Genomic DNA, 15,957 nt, shown 5'->3' with positions numbered 1-15,957 from the left:
CTCTGTCTTTTTTACACATAATAAATCTGTGTTTCCTTTCCCACCAGGCTACCTTCCTGTGCCGCTCTTTAACCAGAGGAAGAGAAACAGAATTCCTCTGACTTCTGTTCCTTGTGAGAATGAATTCTATTCCCACAGTGAATATCCTGTTAGGAGCAGCTCATCTGCACCTCAAGGAAGTCCAGGTAAAACAGCAGGATTTATGCTGTTAACCGTTCTGCCAGTAGGTGGCAGCATGCACCCACAAACCATTTCACTTAAACCTGTCAGTAGAATTATCTCAATTATCTTAGTTACTTTTAAGACGTTTTCATAAACATTTAAGCATGTAGTATAAATTGATCAAATAATTCTGTTTTAAAAGTCTCCACTGTCCTCTCCCTGTTTCTGCTCTCTCAAGCTTTTGCTGCTCAAAGCCACCAGTGGAACAAACCATCTACTCCTCAGTCTGCTCTGGCCCAGCCGTATGGCAGCAGCAGACCTGCACCGGGACCCTCCTCTTCTTTTAGAGGCTACGTACCTGTGCCTCATCCATACAGAGCCGGAACCACCAGGTGCTTTTCAGTCACCGTTTGACAGCTAATATTCCAATTTTATTGACGCTTTAACTGAGTTTTAATCTCATTTCAGTACCAACCAGCCTGGGGACGCTTTTAGAAAACACGATTCGATATCCAGTTCTTATTCTGGACAGAGAATGAATGTTCAAAGCAGGATGAAAGCTAACACCGGGCCTTCCCAGCTATCATCTCCCGAGTCGGCCAAACCCAGCCCTCAGTTCTCCCAGCAGTCTAGACCTGCACCTCCGTCTGCCCCCAGACAGCCGTACGGCCACGCTGCACAACCGCCAAACAACTCCTGGAGGTTCACCAACAGCTTTGAGTCGCAGACGTCTCCTGTTGTGGAGCAAAAGAGGTCGAGCCAGCCTCAATCTGGTGGACAGGCTAAACCTCAGGTAGAGATGTTTGTGGAGCTGCTTCCTGGGTTTGCTTTGACAGAGATCTGGACACCTCCTCGAATGTTTGCTTTCCCTTTCCAGCCAGAAACATCTCCAGTCAAACCAGCCGTGGAAAACTCCCTGAGGATCCTGACTGCAGTGATCCGTGGAATGAGACACTGGAGCCAGTTTAAAGACAAAGTCCCGTACCTGTTTGAGATATTTGGTCAGTTGATGTTTTTTTTCTCATTAGTGAGCACGGATTGAAGCATTGACCTGAGAGACTGTGCATGTCCCACAGCTACTCTGGACTCTGCGGTCACACTGGGGCGCTACGGAGCCAAGAACTTCCTCATGAGAGACGGGAAGGAAGTCCTCCAGTGTGTTTATTATGAAACAGTGAGTTTTAGTGACATATTTAGTGTTTGTCACTGTATTCTGAACTGAAGGATATCTGCACCAGATTATACAATTATTACACCTATTATATTACAGAAAGCATCCAAGGCCTGATTTACTATGAGTGTAAAAATACAAGTGCATGCAAATAGATTGCATGTGCTGTTTCATTAGGATGTGGGGATGATTTAATGAGAGATTACAGGTGCAAACTCCAGTATTTACACAAGGATTTAATGACCCACTCCAATCAAAATGTTGGTTTTAACATTTCAAGAAGGAGAGATCTTGAAAGTGGGATTGAAAAATGTAATTGTGAAGAATTTAACTGTGAAGCATGAACAGGCTGGAGTCTTTGGTGGTTGGGCTCTGGGCCAGATGCTAGTGATGACTTTGGACCGAGTGAAGAGAGCTGATGGTGGTTAAGATGGAGAATGTCTGGAATGCGCATAAACAAACTTCATTGAATTTAAAGGCAGGAATTTGATTGTGATTGGCTATGAAGAAAGTAAGCGCTTGAATAAATGAATAAACACCCAGCATGCCTGAGGTGAGGTAGATCTTCCTTATAGAAATTGTGCCAAAGCTTCATGCTCTTGTACCATTCTCTCATGATGAAGAACAACTATATCAAGAAAATTTCTTTTTATGAGTATTTCTTATTTCAAATTGTATGAATTAGGAGCAAACAAATAAAAGGCCGCGCTCTGCTCCATTCTGATGTATCACTGACGGATGAATCAGTGAGACGTGAAAAGAGTCTCATGGTGGAATCCGTGTGTAACTTAGGTTTCGTCCATGCGTAAGAGGTGATTCATGCGTATTTTTAGAAGATTTTGTGTATAATTAGCTGCTGTAATTTTAATTTGTGCATGTGTAAATTGTATTTTTTTGTATTTTGTAGTTTTTTCACTCATGCAAAAAACATATTATATGAGTTACAAATCAAGAATACGCACGCACAAATCCAAAGTTATGCACAAATCCTCAATTACACACACACAAATCAAGAATTACACACACACAAATTAAGAATTATGCACCCACAAATCGGAGTGAGTCTATATTCTCTCCATAGTTGTGGCCCACTCATGTGCATTAATGATGTAAACAGCATCAACAGACACTTTACGTATGATTCTCACCTACTTCACTCTCACGTCTCATACAGTTGTTCACTACAACCTGTCGCTTGCAGCATAGAAATAAATGTACATGAACATTTTGGGCTCACCAAACGCTCTTTGATCTCACAGGTTTTCCCATTTTCCGCCCGTATGGACAGCTGTGACTAAAGCGTCTCTCTTTGTTGACAGGAGCAGGTTCTGCCCCGTCTGATCCGTGGACAAGTCCACCGCTGCGTTGGCAACTATGACCGGAGCAGAGACGTCCTGATGTGCGTGTCTGTGCGCGCCGGCCTGCCGTCGGAGCTGAGGAACGCTCAGGAGGCTGTGAAGGCCTGCGACGCCGAAATGAGAGCGCTGGTCAAGACGCTCTCTGAGGTTTGAGCTTCCACTGGTGCTTTCAGAGAAACAAAGTTATTGAGTTATTCTAACTAGTTGCAGTTAAAAAAACACGTTTCAGGATTTGTTGCTGTTTTGAGAAGCTCACTTTTTCTTTGTGTAAGTTTCTTGTTAAACTCTTAAATAAATGTTTGTTCTCTGAACAGATAAAGACAAAATTTATGACTAAACACAGAAAATAAAGCCTCTTTTTTGTAAGTATTTTTATTACAAACATCACACAACAACAAACATTTCTTTAGAAGTCAGTTCAGGTAGAGCACACACAAGAAAAAAAGATTTCCCTTAAATGATGCTTTTGAAAAAAGGAGAAGTTAGGAATAACATGATATCAAGAACAGTTTATTTACAGTCAAACATCACAATAAAAAGAAAAGCAAAATAATAATTCTAGTCTATCAAAAGGGTTTCACCAGTGCTGAGACTTTACGCACAACAGGTCAACAAACAGGAGGACGAGCCGATGCAGCCACGCCGCCGCCGCCGTTCCCACACAGCCACACAGAATGAGGTCCACTACAACACCAAATACTCCTCTCTGGATCGGCTCTCAAATATGGCAACATTTGTCAGGACATGTCGCTATGGAAACCCAAAACCTGGAATCATGGAAAGTTTCATCTGTAAACTTTAAACCAGAATGGTTTTTTATTTTTTCATTCCTTTTTTTTTTTACAAATACGCACACAAACATCCACTTGAAGAGGAAGTCAGGCTTCATGAAATTGGCAGTGTACAAGAAGAGTAAAGAGAGAGGACCATGACAGCAAGGGTTCAAAAAGAAGAAACTGGTCAACAAAAACGTCAAAGCGTTAGCCTAAAACAGAGCAAAGGATTGGTTCTCTCATTCCCCCAAAACAAGGAAGTTAGTTCTTTGAGTAATCCAGCTCCTTTAGATAACAAGAGAAGAGACAAACATGTATCCCTCACTGATTTTTATGCTTTTCCACTGACAAATGTATCATTTAAATGATTATTTGGACAGAAAGTGATACTTTATTTGATGTTCCACCAATCAGGAACATTTGAGCTGAGATAAACGAGTGCTAGTTAATATTCTAGAGACTCATGTTCTCAAGTGTTATCAGTCAACTTTCTACTAGGATGTAAGGATACCTCCTCAAGTCTGAAATGAGCAACGAGACCATCCAAGTGGTTTGGCAAGACGATATCATTCGCATTAATACACAAACAACTCGTCCATCTGCCCTCAGTGTGGGATTTATTCTCATCCCTTTGTGAAGTTGAATTCAACAGGCAGATCCTGTCAATGATCTGAAGCAGCTGAAGGCACAATGGCCAGAAAACAAATGACACTTTGAAGGATTGAAGCCCCGCCCCCTAAAGAGAGCACACAGACAAACCAATAAGACGTTAGAAATGAACATCTGAGGGATTCAGAGGAGAAATGTGTCGTGGAGAACCGCCTTTACTTTAAAAATTGGTCTGGGTGAGTTTTGTTAAATATAACAGGGACGCCAACAAAGTCCAAGTCGACAAAATGGTTTAGGGAGCAAACTAAGGCTCTGGGATAGAGTTGGTCTTCAGACCTACAGAAAATGTATGTATGGTGGACGTTCGAGTTGCTAAACTTAAGCAACAAAATCTTAATTACTTGTTGAGGAAAAAAAAACTCCCTCTGGATTATCTGATACAAAAAAAAACCCTGGATAGTACATTGACTGGACTTCACTTTGTCTATTTTGTGCAGACATTGGGAAACTGGGCAGGACAAAGTTAAGTGTTGTTGGGTCCACCCACCGATCCAGCTGCCAATTTAAAAAGAATACAATCCTACTAACACAAATTTTAAAACTAAGTTCATATCAACCTCTGTAACGTGCGTTCAAGCAGCCACTTCTAATGAAAATTCCACATAAATGTTTCAGGCTTTCATGATTAAAACTCGGTTCACACGGACACAAGTTTCTACGACTGATTTCATCCTGTATGTACAAAAAATATGACCATCAATCACGTGTTGAAAGTTAAACTAGGTTGAACTTTGACCAATTCAACACATTCTTATTTATTTATTCAATTTATTGTCAGTGGGTAAACGTAAAGATCTAGTAGAGATAAATATTTTTCCTTCACAGAATGTGCGTTAAGCATAAATGAACAAGGCAAAGATTAGCATTAACATGCATGTCATCAACTTAGTCAAACTGCGGTTTTCTGGACTAATGGCATAAAGGCAGAGGGGAAAGTCCCACACACCAACATTACTTTCCTCTCCACAAATGACCATTTTTTTCTCCTCAAAATCTTCTCAACTCCTAGAGGTCGTACTGCATCAAGTAAGGAAACACTGTACTGCTGACAGGAGCAACGTGGGAGAAAAGATGAAACATCACACGACGGCAGCCAGTTTTTCAGCAGAAAATAACCTGATTAGTTATCAGAATCACGTCTTGGTTATGTTAGAAGGCACATGTGGTCAGATCACATTTAAAATCTAGCTCAATTGTTCTACCGCTAACAAAGCCCATCCCATCATGCATTTCAGTTTCTTCATTTCCCTGCCTTTTGCTCTAACTTTACTTTTTTTCCTGAATTACAGTGTTTAGTTCTTGTGTTATGAACAGAAAGAAACAAGCAAAAGACATTGCACAAACAAATCTTGGAAAACAGAGAAACACATGTTGGATCCCAACTTTTTTTTTTTTCTTTAGACGTTGCTCTCCTGAGATGGAGGCAGTTTTCAGTTCTGCTGTTGCACCGCATGTCCGTTCCATGGTGACAGTTTGTGAATCCAGTGTCTGTGAAAGTCTTCCTGACTCGCACTGGTTCTTCTTCGCCTCCGAGTTCTTCCATCTGTACATTTTATAAAACATCACGGATCTGCTGCTTCATCCGGTTCGTACTGAGACGATTTTAGCTCCTTTAGGGTTAATACTCCTCCAGAAATGTTCCTAGCCGTTGGTGGTTCTATTGCCTCTCGATAGAACTGATACATCATCAGACGGAGCCGTAAGGCCGTGTGACGCCACACTTCCACCTTTTGCTCAGGAGAATTTCCAGTTGGTTTGATTGACCCAGTTTAAAGGGTCTGCTTTTTCACAAATTTCTCTTCACTGCATCGTCTCCTAAACAGACATGAAAATCACAGATAAGTCAAATCTAAATAACAAAAAGAATATTACTTTTCGATTCATTTTCTTGATGCAGGAAGACAGAGTTTGCAGCTTTTTTTCCAGCTCTAACTTTGCTTTTTAAACTGAGACGTTCTCATCAGGACGTTAGGAGGTGGAACTATAACAGGGTGGGCAAAGGGGTGGGCGACAGCTGCTCCTTTGGGGCATATTTGGCAAAAAAGGGCAAGAAAACAGTGAGCATGACTCCGACAATCGCCAGCATGTAGCCCCAACCGATCTGGCACTCGCCGGCGTGGTAGATGTCGGAGTCTCCGCAGAAGGAGCGGACCAATGAGGAGTTAAGGCCGAAAGGGTAGATCAGCAGTCCTGCAGCCATGATGAAAACTGGAGAGAGGAGAGGGAAGACAGAGTGTTAGGGTGGAGAACATTTGGATCAGCTGTTGGAAAACTAAAACACAAACTCAGAAAAGAACAAAATAAAGTATTTTTTATATATAAAGATAGAAAGTAGAAAATAGACACAAGAAAAACAGCTTTCTGTTTTGTCCCATACATGAATGGATTTGAGTCTTTTCCTTTATTGTCATGTTACTGTTCTCTCCACACTGACAGTTTGATATATTAGGTGTGTTATAGTAGCAGCTAAGAACCTCTGGGTGGCAGTGAAGGCTTTAAAAAAACACTTAGATACTTTACCTTGATAATCTGTACAAAAATCACCTTGATGACTAGGTTTCTGTACACAACAATTTATTTAACCCAAACTTTGCAGTGAATCGCTTTTCAACTTTTAAATTAAATCCATTAGAAGACACTAGGCCCAAATCAAATCTGAACCATTTGTTGCACCATTGAACTTAATTTTTGCATTCAACCATCAATCAACCACCCAATCAATCAAACTTTATATAGCGCTTTTCATATTTGGTAAGTCTCACATAACCATCATCTAAGGAGGTTGCTGATGCTGATACTACTAAAACTGGGGTAATAACTGTCCATCAGTTTATTAAAAACTGGAGGGAAAGTGAGGAACACATTAATGTAATAATGAGGAGAATAAAGTGAAGCAGCCTCTATTCCATTTGGCTTTACAGTAACTTATCTTCTGCTTTCAGAAAGTCTAAAAAATAAAAAGGTTTCCAGACATTTTGTAAGTTTGACAACCATTTGTATCAATCCTTGTGCAGTATTCCCACCTCAACAGCACAAAATCTCAGAGTATTTTTGTTGAGTTTCTAGTTTAAATACCATAGTAAACTTGATATAAGACAAGACGTGTCTGTGTAGCACCGTTTTAAGATAATTAATGTTGAATATCTTGTCATTTAATCTTTAAAACAACCTTTTCAAGCATTATCTCTAAAAGAACAGCATTTCTTTTTTTACTTTATATAATATTTTTAAACAGACGTTGTATTTGAGAATGGTTTCAAGAGACAAATTTGCCTGATTTAAGGAAGCTGGAGAGTTTTTTTACTCTAACACAATGCAGGACAAAAGTTTGAAAGTCAATTTTTAAGACTACTTTATTTAATGGTCTTACTTTAAGAAGGTTTAGTTGCATATCTTGGGAGAAAAGTGTATGAAAATATCTATTTTAAGGATATAAAATTCATTTTTTTGGGTATTTATGCTTAATTTATGACACCTTATTTCAGTTTGTTATGCGAATATACCCAAACTTAAGTGTTTGTAGCTAATTTCAAGATTTATTTTTGTCTTGAAAGGGCACCACAACCTATTTTAGGAAATCTTAAAACATCAAATTGCACCAGTTTTACTGGCAGATTTCTTCACTTATAACACTCTTGTACTCTGTATTCTTTATTTAAACACAACAGCATGGAAAGCTGTTTGGACAACACGACCAAAGAATCCATCCTGGACTGAAAAGGAGCCATTTGCCTCTAACAAGTGTCAGCTGCAGTCAGCAGTCAGAGTCGGATTGTGTCAGGCAGACTGTGACGCTTTTCAGGGCGGTAATTTTGGTCAGATAAGCTGCAGCTTGGTCTGATCAGATTTCTGCAAGCCTTTAATGAGAGAGGAAGCCCTGAAAACTGCAAAATCCTCCTTAAATTAGAGGCTAACTCCAAATGGATCAATCTAATCCTTCGAATCTGAAAGAGAACAAAGCTAAATAAATTGGATTCACACATCCTAAAAGTGAGTTGGACTCATTTTGGACCGTCACAGTTTGGAGATATTTCCTACAGTTTGAGTTGTCAAAAGTTTGATGTCATCTTTTGTTTTTCTTAAATAATCTGTAGAAGTTTTTCAAAATAGTGATGAACACGACAAAGTGGGACTGAAACTTCCAATTGTTTCATTTGTCAAGTCATCTGTTATTCATCATTACCTTACATTAGTCATCATTGATTATTTTTTAAGATCAGTCAATTAAAGATTGGACAGAAACAATTTTAGTTTTTTTTCATTTGGTGTGTCACGGCTGCAGCAGAAAGGATCTGATGTCTAGACAGTTAAACTGAACTTTACTGACATTTTTTTTTCCACATCTGTTCTACAGATTGATGTTTTGGTTTATTCTGGAAGCTTTTAGCTTCAAACGTGTTTCTTTCAAAGATGACATGAGATGCCAAAGTTTTTTGCATGAACCCACTCGACGTGGGGGTGGCAGCAGAAGCCACTCCTCTGGAAGCAGGGGGGGAACAGAGATAATGTAAACTGACGCTCGTGACACGGACTCAACACGCAACGCAATAGAGACGCTCCGCAGACGGACCAGTGTGAATCTGACGCAAGTCAGTGGAAAACTACTCACTACTCCTCCAGTCGTCCAGGTTGACCATTACACTTCTGAATAGATTGTTGGGGGATTTATTGGCTCTAATACTAATAATTATAGGGCTGTTTACTAATTCACCAATAGTTTAATGAGTCAGATTATGTCAAAAAATCAAGTTGAGGTTTCAGTAAACTACAACAGGCTGAAATAAAGCAAAAACGAGCTCAGTTTTTTTGTATCTCATCTTTGCCCAAGAGTGGCTGGGATAGGCTCCAGCAACCCTATGACACCCCCCCCCTATGAAAGGGGCAGGTTTAATAGATGGATGGAACATTTTTACTTCATGTTCTCTGTTTTTATACATTTTTTTGTTATTTCAATTTAATCTCAAAAGGTCTTTTCAGAAGAACTGAATTAACATCTTGCCGTTTTTACCCAGAGAGCACCACTCTGTGTTTTTCAGATGATCCCGAAGCTTTGTTTCTAATAGACCCTTTTCATGGTGACGCCAGACAAAATGGCAGCATCTCCAACTGTGTGTTTTGATGCTAACAAGATTTTCACATGTTAGCAACAACATGCTAACAAAATGGCTGCTAATTAGCTACATAAGGAACAAAACACCAATAATTTTCTTTTAGAAGTTATTTTAGAAGTATTCTTTGTGTTTGGAGTCAAGGGTTTTATGTGCTTATGGAGGGAAGGGTGAAGTGTGTAATAAGTTTTCATTGTATGTTTTTAGTTTTTAAGTATAAAGCACTTCAAGTTGTACAAAGTCTGAAATCTTTTTTTTAACATGTTCTTGATTATCCTAATATTCTTTTCATGATATTTTTTTTCTTTCTTTAATGCAAGTTATTTAAGTTTTAAACTGGTAGGGGTGTGACTTTCCAATAAGCTCACTCCTTAAAGCGAGATTGGTTGCCATAGAAACGATGTCTCAAACCTATTTGGAACAATCACTACTTACTGATGTCGTCTAGCACCAACATGACAGTGTCCATTAATGAAATAAAATGACAAAAATATAAGCTCATTATGTTAGAGTTGGAATTTAGCCACTTTCTATGGGTGTCATCACACTCGCTCCATCCAGTTCTCATATACAGTCAGTGGCGAGGACATTATTAGAATGACAGGCAGCAGCTAATCACATGGTAAATCCTAATAAACTGTCTGCATGTGAGAAGGAAAGTTTAGAGATCTCTCAGCACAGAAGAATGAAAGTGTGGAATCTATCATCCTCAACCGCATGAGTAATGCTGACCGTCATAAAGGCCTGTGGATGATAAGACTCAGAATAATGGAGCGCCCTCCAGTCAGCTGAGCGTTAATGCGTTCCGGTTTCATGAAAGCGTTCCACACAGGGCCAGAGGCAGGACAGACTCTCAAGGTGTGGAGTTCAAAAGAACAAAAGCAGAAGCTCCTCTAAAATGACTCACTCTTACTACTCCTGATGTTCTCCTAGTGGCTGTTGTTCTTCCTTTAAAGCTTAAGAAACTCTGTTTTTCTGCAGAATTCAGTGATCTAACTAAACGCTACTTCTGTCTGTTTTACACTCTTTGCAGTCTCCTTATCAAGAATCCTTTTATTATTCCGGTTCCTCATGACTCCCATCTTGCCTGAGTGCACTCCTCATTAGCGTTGAAGGGAGTGTGTACTTCAGATGGAGTCAAATATTGATTTACAAAGCCGAAGCAGCCAGAGGCCTCACTTCTTTTGCCTGATCTTCAGCTGTGGGCTGCACAGGTCTTTGTAGGGGACTGATGATAAAAAAGAATTCCATTTACCCGCGTCTTGTTGTTTTGTAGGTATTTTCGCTTTACAAATCTGTCTGTAGCAAAAGTAGAATAGAAAAGAAGAAGGAACAATAAAAGATTCCAAATGAAAAAGCATTGAAGTACTTTAAAACTGTTATTATTTAAATGAGCCAAGTTAACCTTGGGTTTTTGATTGTCTCTGTGGTGTAGCAAGAAATGGAAATCTGCTCTCCAACATGGTGAAACAGGCTCACAGCAGTAAAACCACAGACAGATTGAATAAAACTTGGGGGGCAAGGAGGTGTGACATAACATGGCAACCAAGTGTGACACAGAAGCACTTAATAATCATGGAACCCTTAAAGCAGAAATCTCTGGTTTAGTCCGTTACAAGAAAAAAGGAGTATTTAAATGGTTAAGTTCTCCTTTATGCAGTTTCATCGTGGACTAGTTAAGGTTTTAGTAACTAGCAAAAGTGTAATTTTTCTATAAAATCCTTTTTTGTGTTTTTAACATGTTCTTGTAGCATTTTTCAATGAAAAGTCAATGTAAGCATATGTAATTTGTGGGGAGTTTAAGTCAAAGTGTGTCCAGGAAATGTATTTTTTAAATCCAACCCTCCAAACGGAGGGATGCAAAGTCCACCCCCGGGACTCTAATCCGCATCGCGCTGAGAAGCCCTTTACTTCACGTGGTTGTGCTCTGAAGCACAGAAGTTTACATTTAAATATAAGTAATGACTTTTTCCTGTACCATGACCTTTTTAAAGTTAGAAAACCGCTGTTGTTATGTACGTTCAAGCGCTGGAAGCTCCGTGCTAAAGCGGGTTATTGATGACGTCATCGAACAAAAGTAACATCCGAAATATTAGACACAATTTTTTCATAACTCTACGTTTGGAGGGCCAAATGGAGGGGAAGGGAGAAGGGAAGAATTCGGATTGGGCCTTGGTGTCGAGAATCTAGCACCTGTGGGAATACCGTATACTGAAAGTGCGTGCAAAACCTACGTTCAGCACATTATTCCCCGTGTCACACGTGCCCAAAGTTTACATAGCATTAGAATCAATGAATCTGATTAAATACATGCTTAAGTATGGGCGGTGCTATTGGAACCAGCAGATCACGTGACTTGCCTTCTCTTCTTCACTTTTATGCTCCAAAACAGAGAGTCACAGCTTTGATAGTGTTCTGTTTTGTGGCGTTAATGAAGTCCCTCCATCCATTGAAGGTGTTTGCATTAATACTTTGCTTGACAGAGTGTAAAGAACGTCTCACCATGATGAGGTTTTTTACTTGTACTTCTTTGTTCAACGTCTCACTAGTTAATTAATTCACTTGTCCTTTTCTGTTTATAATGTTGGTTTTAATTATATCCTTAACTTCAATTAACCTGCATTGTCCAATTTAAAACCCAGATAGCAGGGAAATAATTATGGCTCTACATAATGGATTTATTTAACAAAGGAATTACTTAAAATAGTAAAAATTAAGGCTACGTTTAGTTGGGAAGTGTGGATGTGAAGTGAACAAAGAGCTGACCAGTTTATAAATAGAAATAAATTCCAGCCCTCTAGATGGCAACAAATAATTAAAACATGTCAGAAGTGACTAATGCCTGCAGCGACTGTATGATGCTAGCAGTTGCACACAAAACCAGAAAATTGTTAAAGGAAGTGGCACAGGTTCCCTTTGGCTGTTGTTTGTTATCTCGTGTCGTCAGCACTCACCTCTGACTTTCACACCCAAAAGAAAGCTCTTATCTACCTGCTGCGCCGTCCCAACACGAGCATTATCTGCAGCTACCGTTCACTTCAAAGACAGACTCCACCGCGCGCGCATTAGACCTCGGCCGTCTGCAAACCCATTTGACTCGCAAGGAAAACAACACAAGCCGGAGGAGAAAAAAGCCTCACATTTTTCTCCTCTGTCAACCCTGGTTCAGTTAAAGTTGCAGGCGAGTTCAAAACAAAGACAAAATGAGGCCACTAAATCTTGACTTGTCAACGCCGGGCTTATTTGTTTGTGTTATGGGACAGGTTGGTTTGGCGGGAAACATATGGAGGGAAAGCTGCGGAATATGGCTTCATTACAGACAGGTTTTTCCTCTGCCAACTTCTTTATTAAATAGTCGTTTGTGTAACTTTAAATAACCAGACAAAGTCTCCTTTTCAAACAACCACTTGTAAGTATGCAAAAGTGTGTGCTTGCAGGAAAACACGGCTGTAAATTGGATAGATTAGTCACTGTATACGCTCACTGGAAATGGGTGCCTTGACTTAACGAAGCATAACAAAGCGCGGTGAAAACACCGCACTGTCGCGAGGAAATTGACTTTTTTTCTCTCTGGCCACACACAAGCAGCATTTCCATTTTTACACTCAGAGGAACAGAGATGGGGCTGGATAATATCTGTTCTCTGTCACAGTGAAGCTATTGGCCCCCATCAGAGGGATGAGACCACTCCGGTGTGTGCATGTGACCGCACGCGCACCGCAGAGTCACCATCAACTTTAAAAGAAAAATGAGCTGAACCTTCGAACCACTCAACAAACAGGCTACAGGAAACAATCCAGCCTCACATATGGAAACATCCTCCCCGGGTTACTTTAACCCCTCTGTGTGCTGGCAGCAGCACGGGAGATTAAAGTTTCTGAATTGTTGGAAGTTGAACTTTGTCTGCAATAAATCTCCAGGTAGTCAGCTGGGACCTGGCGAAGCGCTAACACAAACAGCAGGGTCTCCATCCTAATGTGATGAGCAGCACATCGCAGTCATGTTGATAATTAAGCCCTGGGTGCCTCTGGGAAATTATGCTAATGATGCTCCTCCAACAACATACATATCGAAAAACTTTTGGCTTAAGGTGATGCAGAGAGCAAAACAGAAATGCTGCTAAATGGTTTTATTATATTGTATTTGTTGCTACTCTTACAAAAAAAACTTCAATAGCCATTTTATTTCAACCCCAACTTTATTAAAAACAATTCAGACTCTAAGGAGCACAAACTTTTTAGTTTATAGTACTTCTTCTTAATGAAGCCTGCATTAAATATGACATCCCCAAACGTAAATGCAGAACGTTTCTGTCTATATAAAAATCCACTTTGCCATGCCATGTTCGTGTTCTCAACTATAAATATTGCTTTGCTTAGTGTGATATTCAGTCTAGCCAATAAATAGTTTGGCTCTGGTGCAATAGGCAACTCCTTTCCTCGAGGGCCACATTTCTGCATGTTTTCCCTACATACCCTGCTCTGGCATGTTCTAATTGGTTGGACACTCCTGCGCCAGGTAATCAGTCATGAGTAGGGCTTGGATATCTGGAAATCATGCAGACACGGTCCATCTCTGATGGGAGGATTGGAAATTCAGTTCCCTCTTGCCCACCCATGTGTCAAAGTAAATCAATCCGACATTACTCCTCGTTGTTGGGGTTGCGACAGTGAAACTACAGCTCGTCATTATTGCTATTATCTATTGAACTTTTAGTATGTGGTGTTCACACTGGACTGTCACTACCTGATAGAAGCACATGTACCTATTTGGAAAAGGTTTGGCGGTACAAATCTGGTGAATCTTGCTCCAGGGTTTTTCTTTCACTACTCTATTCCTACATATAAGTCCAGCCGAGCACAAACCCTCAATTATTAATCTCTTCTTTGTGATCAGTTTCCACACGGTGGTACTTCTATGAATTAAAAAGGATGCTATTAATATGTCACTACCCAATCCAAGTTCAATGACTAAGCATTTTCTACGTAGAGGCCAAAAACCAACGTTAAAACTTGCATAAGTACTCGTGAATGCAGAAGTTTTAAACGCACCTTTAGATAGATTTTCATTGGAAGTGAACGGACGTTGCTGAGGTAAACGTAGCTTAAAGCATGTTTGGACTTTTGACCATTTAACTCTGGTCCTCACCTCCATCACAATAATAATAATAATAATAATGATTGGTTGAATTTTTCTGTACTTTTCCAGACGTTCGAAGTGCTTACAGTTTGTATCCATTATTCATTCATACTTGGTGATAGTAAGCTATTGATGTAGCCACAGCTCCCCTGGGGCAGACTGACAGAGGCGTGGCTGCTCGTGCACGCCTACAGCCCCTCTGACCATCACCAGGACGGCCATATGCAGTGGAGCCACACTGGAGGCAGGAGGGTGAAGTGTCTTGCCCAAGGACACAACAGCAGTTGACTGGAGGGAGTAGGGATCGAACCGTCAATCCTTCGATCATTGGCCGACCTGCTCAACCACCTGAGCAACCACAGCCAATGCTTTTTTGTTTTTTTTATTACCCTACCAAAACACCCCTAATTCAGCTCATCAAATTCAGAAAAAGAGCAGTGTCAGGAACTGGTGGGGTTTGAAGAACCCAGAATACAGGAGATCAGGCTAAACTTAAACATTTAATAAATAAACGTAAACATGATAAAACCTATAAACTAACCGAGAACAAAAAATGTGACAAAACAGGTAACCTGACAATGACAAACCCTTAAATAGTCAAAAACACAAACCAAGACCGCTGTGGATGATAGACAACCTAAACCTGGTGGTATAGACAGTGAAAACTAGAAAAATCACAAAAATTGAACCACTTTATACTCACAGTCTTTGCAAGCAGGTGTTTTTGAGCAGGGAAAATAGAAAACATGGAGGACAATGGGTCTTGAGCTGAGAAACCCCGCTGTAGAAGATAAGTGATGGTGGCAAAACACAAAAGGAAGAACAAATGTAGAATTTGGCTGCAAAAATTGAAGAGGATTTGTGTGCTTTTTGACTGCTGGCTTGATGAGATGCCAACACAGAGTGGTCATCCGTTCAATCTTAACAGCTAATTCTGCATTCTCCACAACTGTTACAAAGATGAGTCCTGTAGGTTGATTTGTATTTTGTTTTGGTGAAAATCATCATTTTCTGTTTAAAATTGTGATGAATCTTTTTTGCATCACTACATACCCTCAGAATGATTGTCCCCATTCAGGATCCTAAACATCCAAACATTTTCTGTGTGGAGGGTGGAGGTAAAAAGCTGCTGACCTTGAGATGCACCGATACGAAATGGAGCGATAGTGAGGAAAGAGGGATTAGTGGGCCGACAAAATAGCTTTTGCTATCTTAAGTCTGTCTGAGCATTGGTCAATCAGAGTTGAATAATAAGACTTTTTATCACAGTCCTTTGGTCCGCTCACTCAACAGACTCCAGAGGTTGATCAATCCTTCCAACCAGAATAGAGTCAGGATGTTCTGTTCTATTGTCATTTTAAAGCTTTAAAACTGCAATTTCTCCTCCACGATCAATTTTCAAACTCTTGGCACTTCTGTGACTTATACAGGATGCCGTTCATGTGTCACTACCAAATCCAAGTGCCCGATTGGTCAAAGTTCAACGGGTTCAACTTTCAAAGCATCTTCAGTGGTCACGTGTCTTGTATGTAGAGCCCAAAAACTGAGCCAAAAACTTGTGCAGCCCACATGAACAC

At 40.2% G+C, this 15,957-nt stretch overlaps 2 protein-coding genes across 2 annotated transcripts in view; one reads left to right on the top strand and one right to left on the bottom strand.

Moving 5' to 3' along the window:
- LOC112142720 (spermatogenesis-associated protein 22) overlaps window positions 1-3,029 on the top strand; it is a 5,296-nt gene extending 2,267 nt beyond the window's left edge. The window contains exons 3-8 of the mRNA XM_024266260.2: window positions 48-185; window positions 401-554; window positions 631-955; window positions 1,040-1,163; window positions 1,239-1,336; window positions 2,653-3,029. Of these exons, the coding sequence (XP_024122028.1) occupies window positions 48-185; window positions 401-554; window positions 631-955; window positions 1,040-1,163; window positions 1,239-1,336; window positions 2,653-2,844 (1,031 nt within the window). The 3' untranslated portion in view covers window positions 2,845-3,029. The remainder of the gene's footprint in view (window positions 1-47; window positions 186-400; window positions 555-630; window positions 956-1,039; window positions 1,164-1,238; window positions 1,337-2,652) is intronic.
- A 151-nt stretch (window positions 3,030-3,180) lies between these two features.
- The window catches only part of LOC112142722 (transmembrane protein 211), a 143,992-nt gene continuing 131,215 nt past the window's right edge, over window positions 3,181-15,957 (bottom strand). Inside the window, exon 3 of the mRNA XM_024266261.2 lies at window positions 3,181-6,341. Within this exon, the coding sequence (XP_024122029.1) occupies window positions 6,115-6,341 (227 nt within the window). The 3' untranslated portion in view covers window positions 3,181-6,114. The remainder of the gene's footprint in view (window positions 6,342-15,957) is intronic.

The sequence above is a fragment of the Oryzias melastigma genome, linkage group LG14 (genome assembly GCF_002922805.2).
Source record: "Oryzias melastigma strain HK-1 linkage group LG14, ASM292280v2, whole genome shotgun sequence".
NCBI lineage: Eukaryota > Metazoa > Chordata > Actinopteri > Beloniformes > Adrianichthyidae > Oryzias > Oryzias melastigma.
Note: the sequence above shows the minus strand (reverse complement) of the source record. Positions and strands in the feature narration are given on the sequence as shown.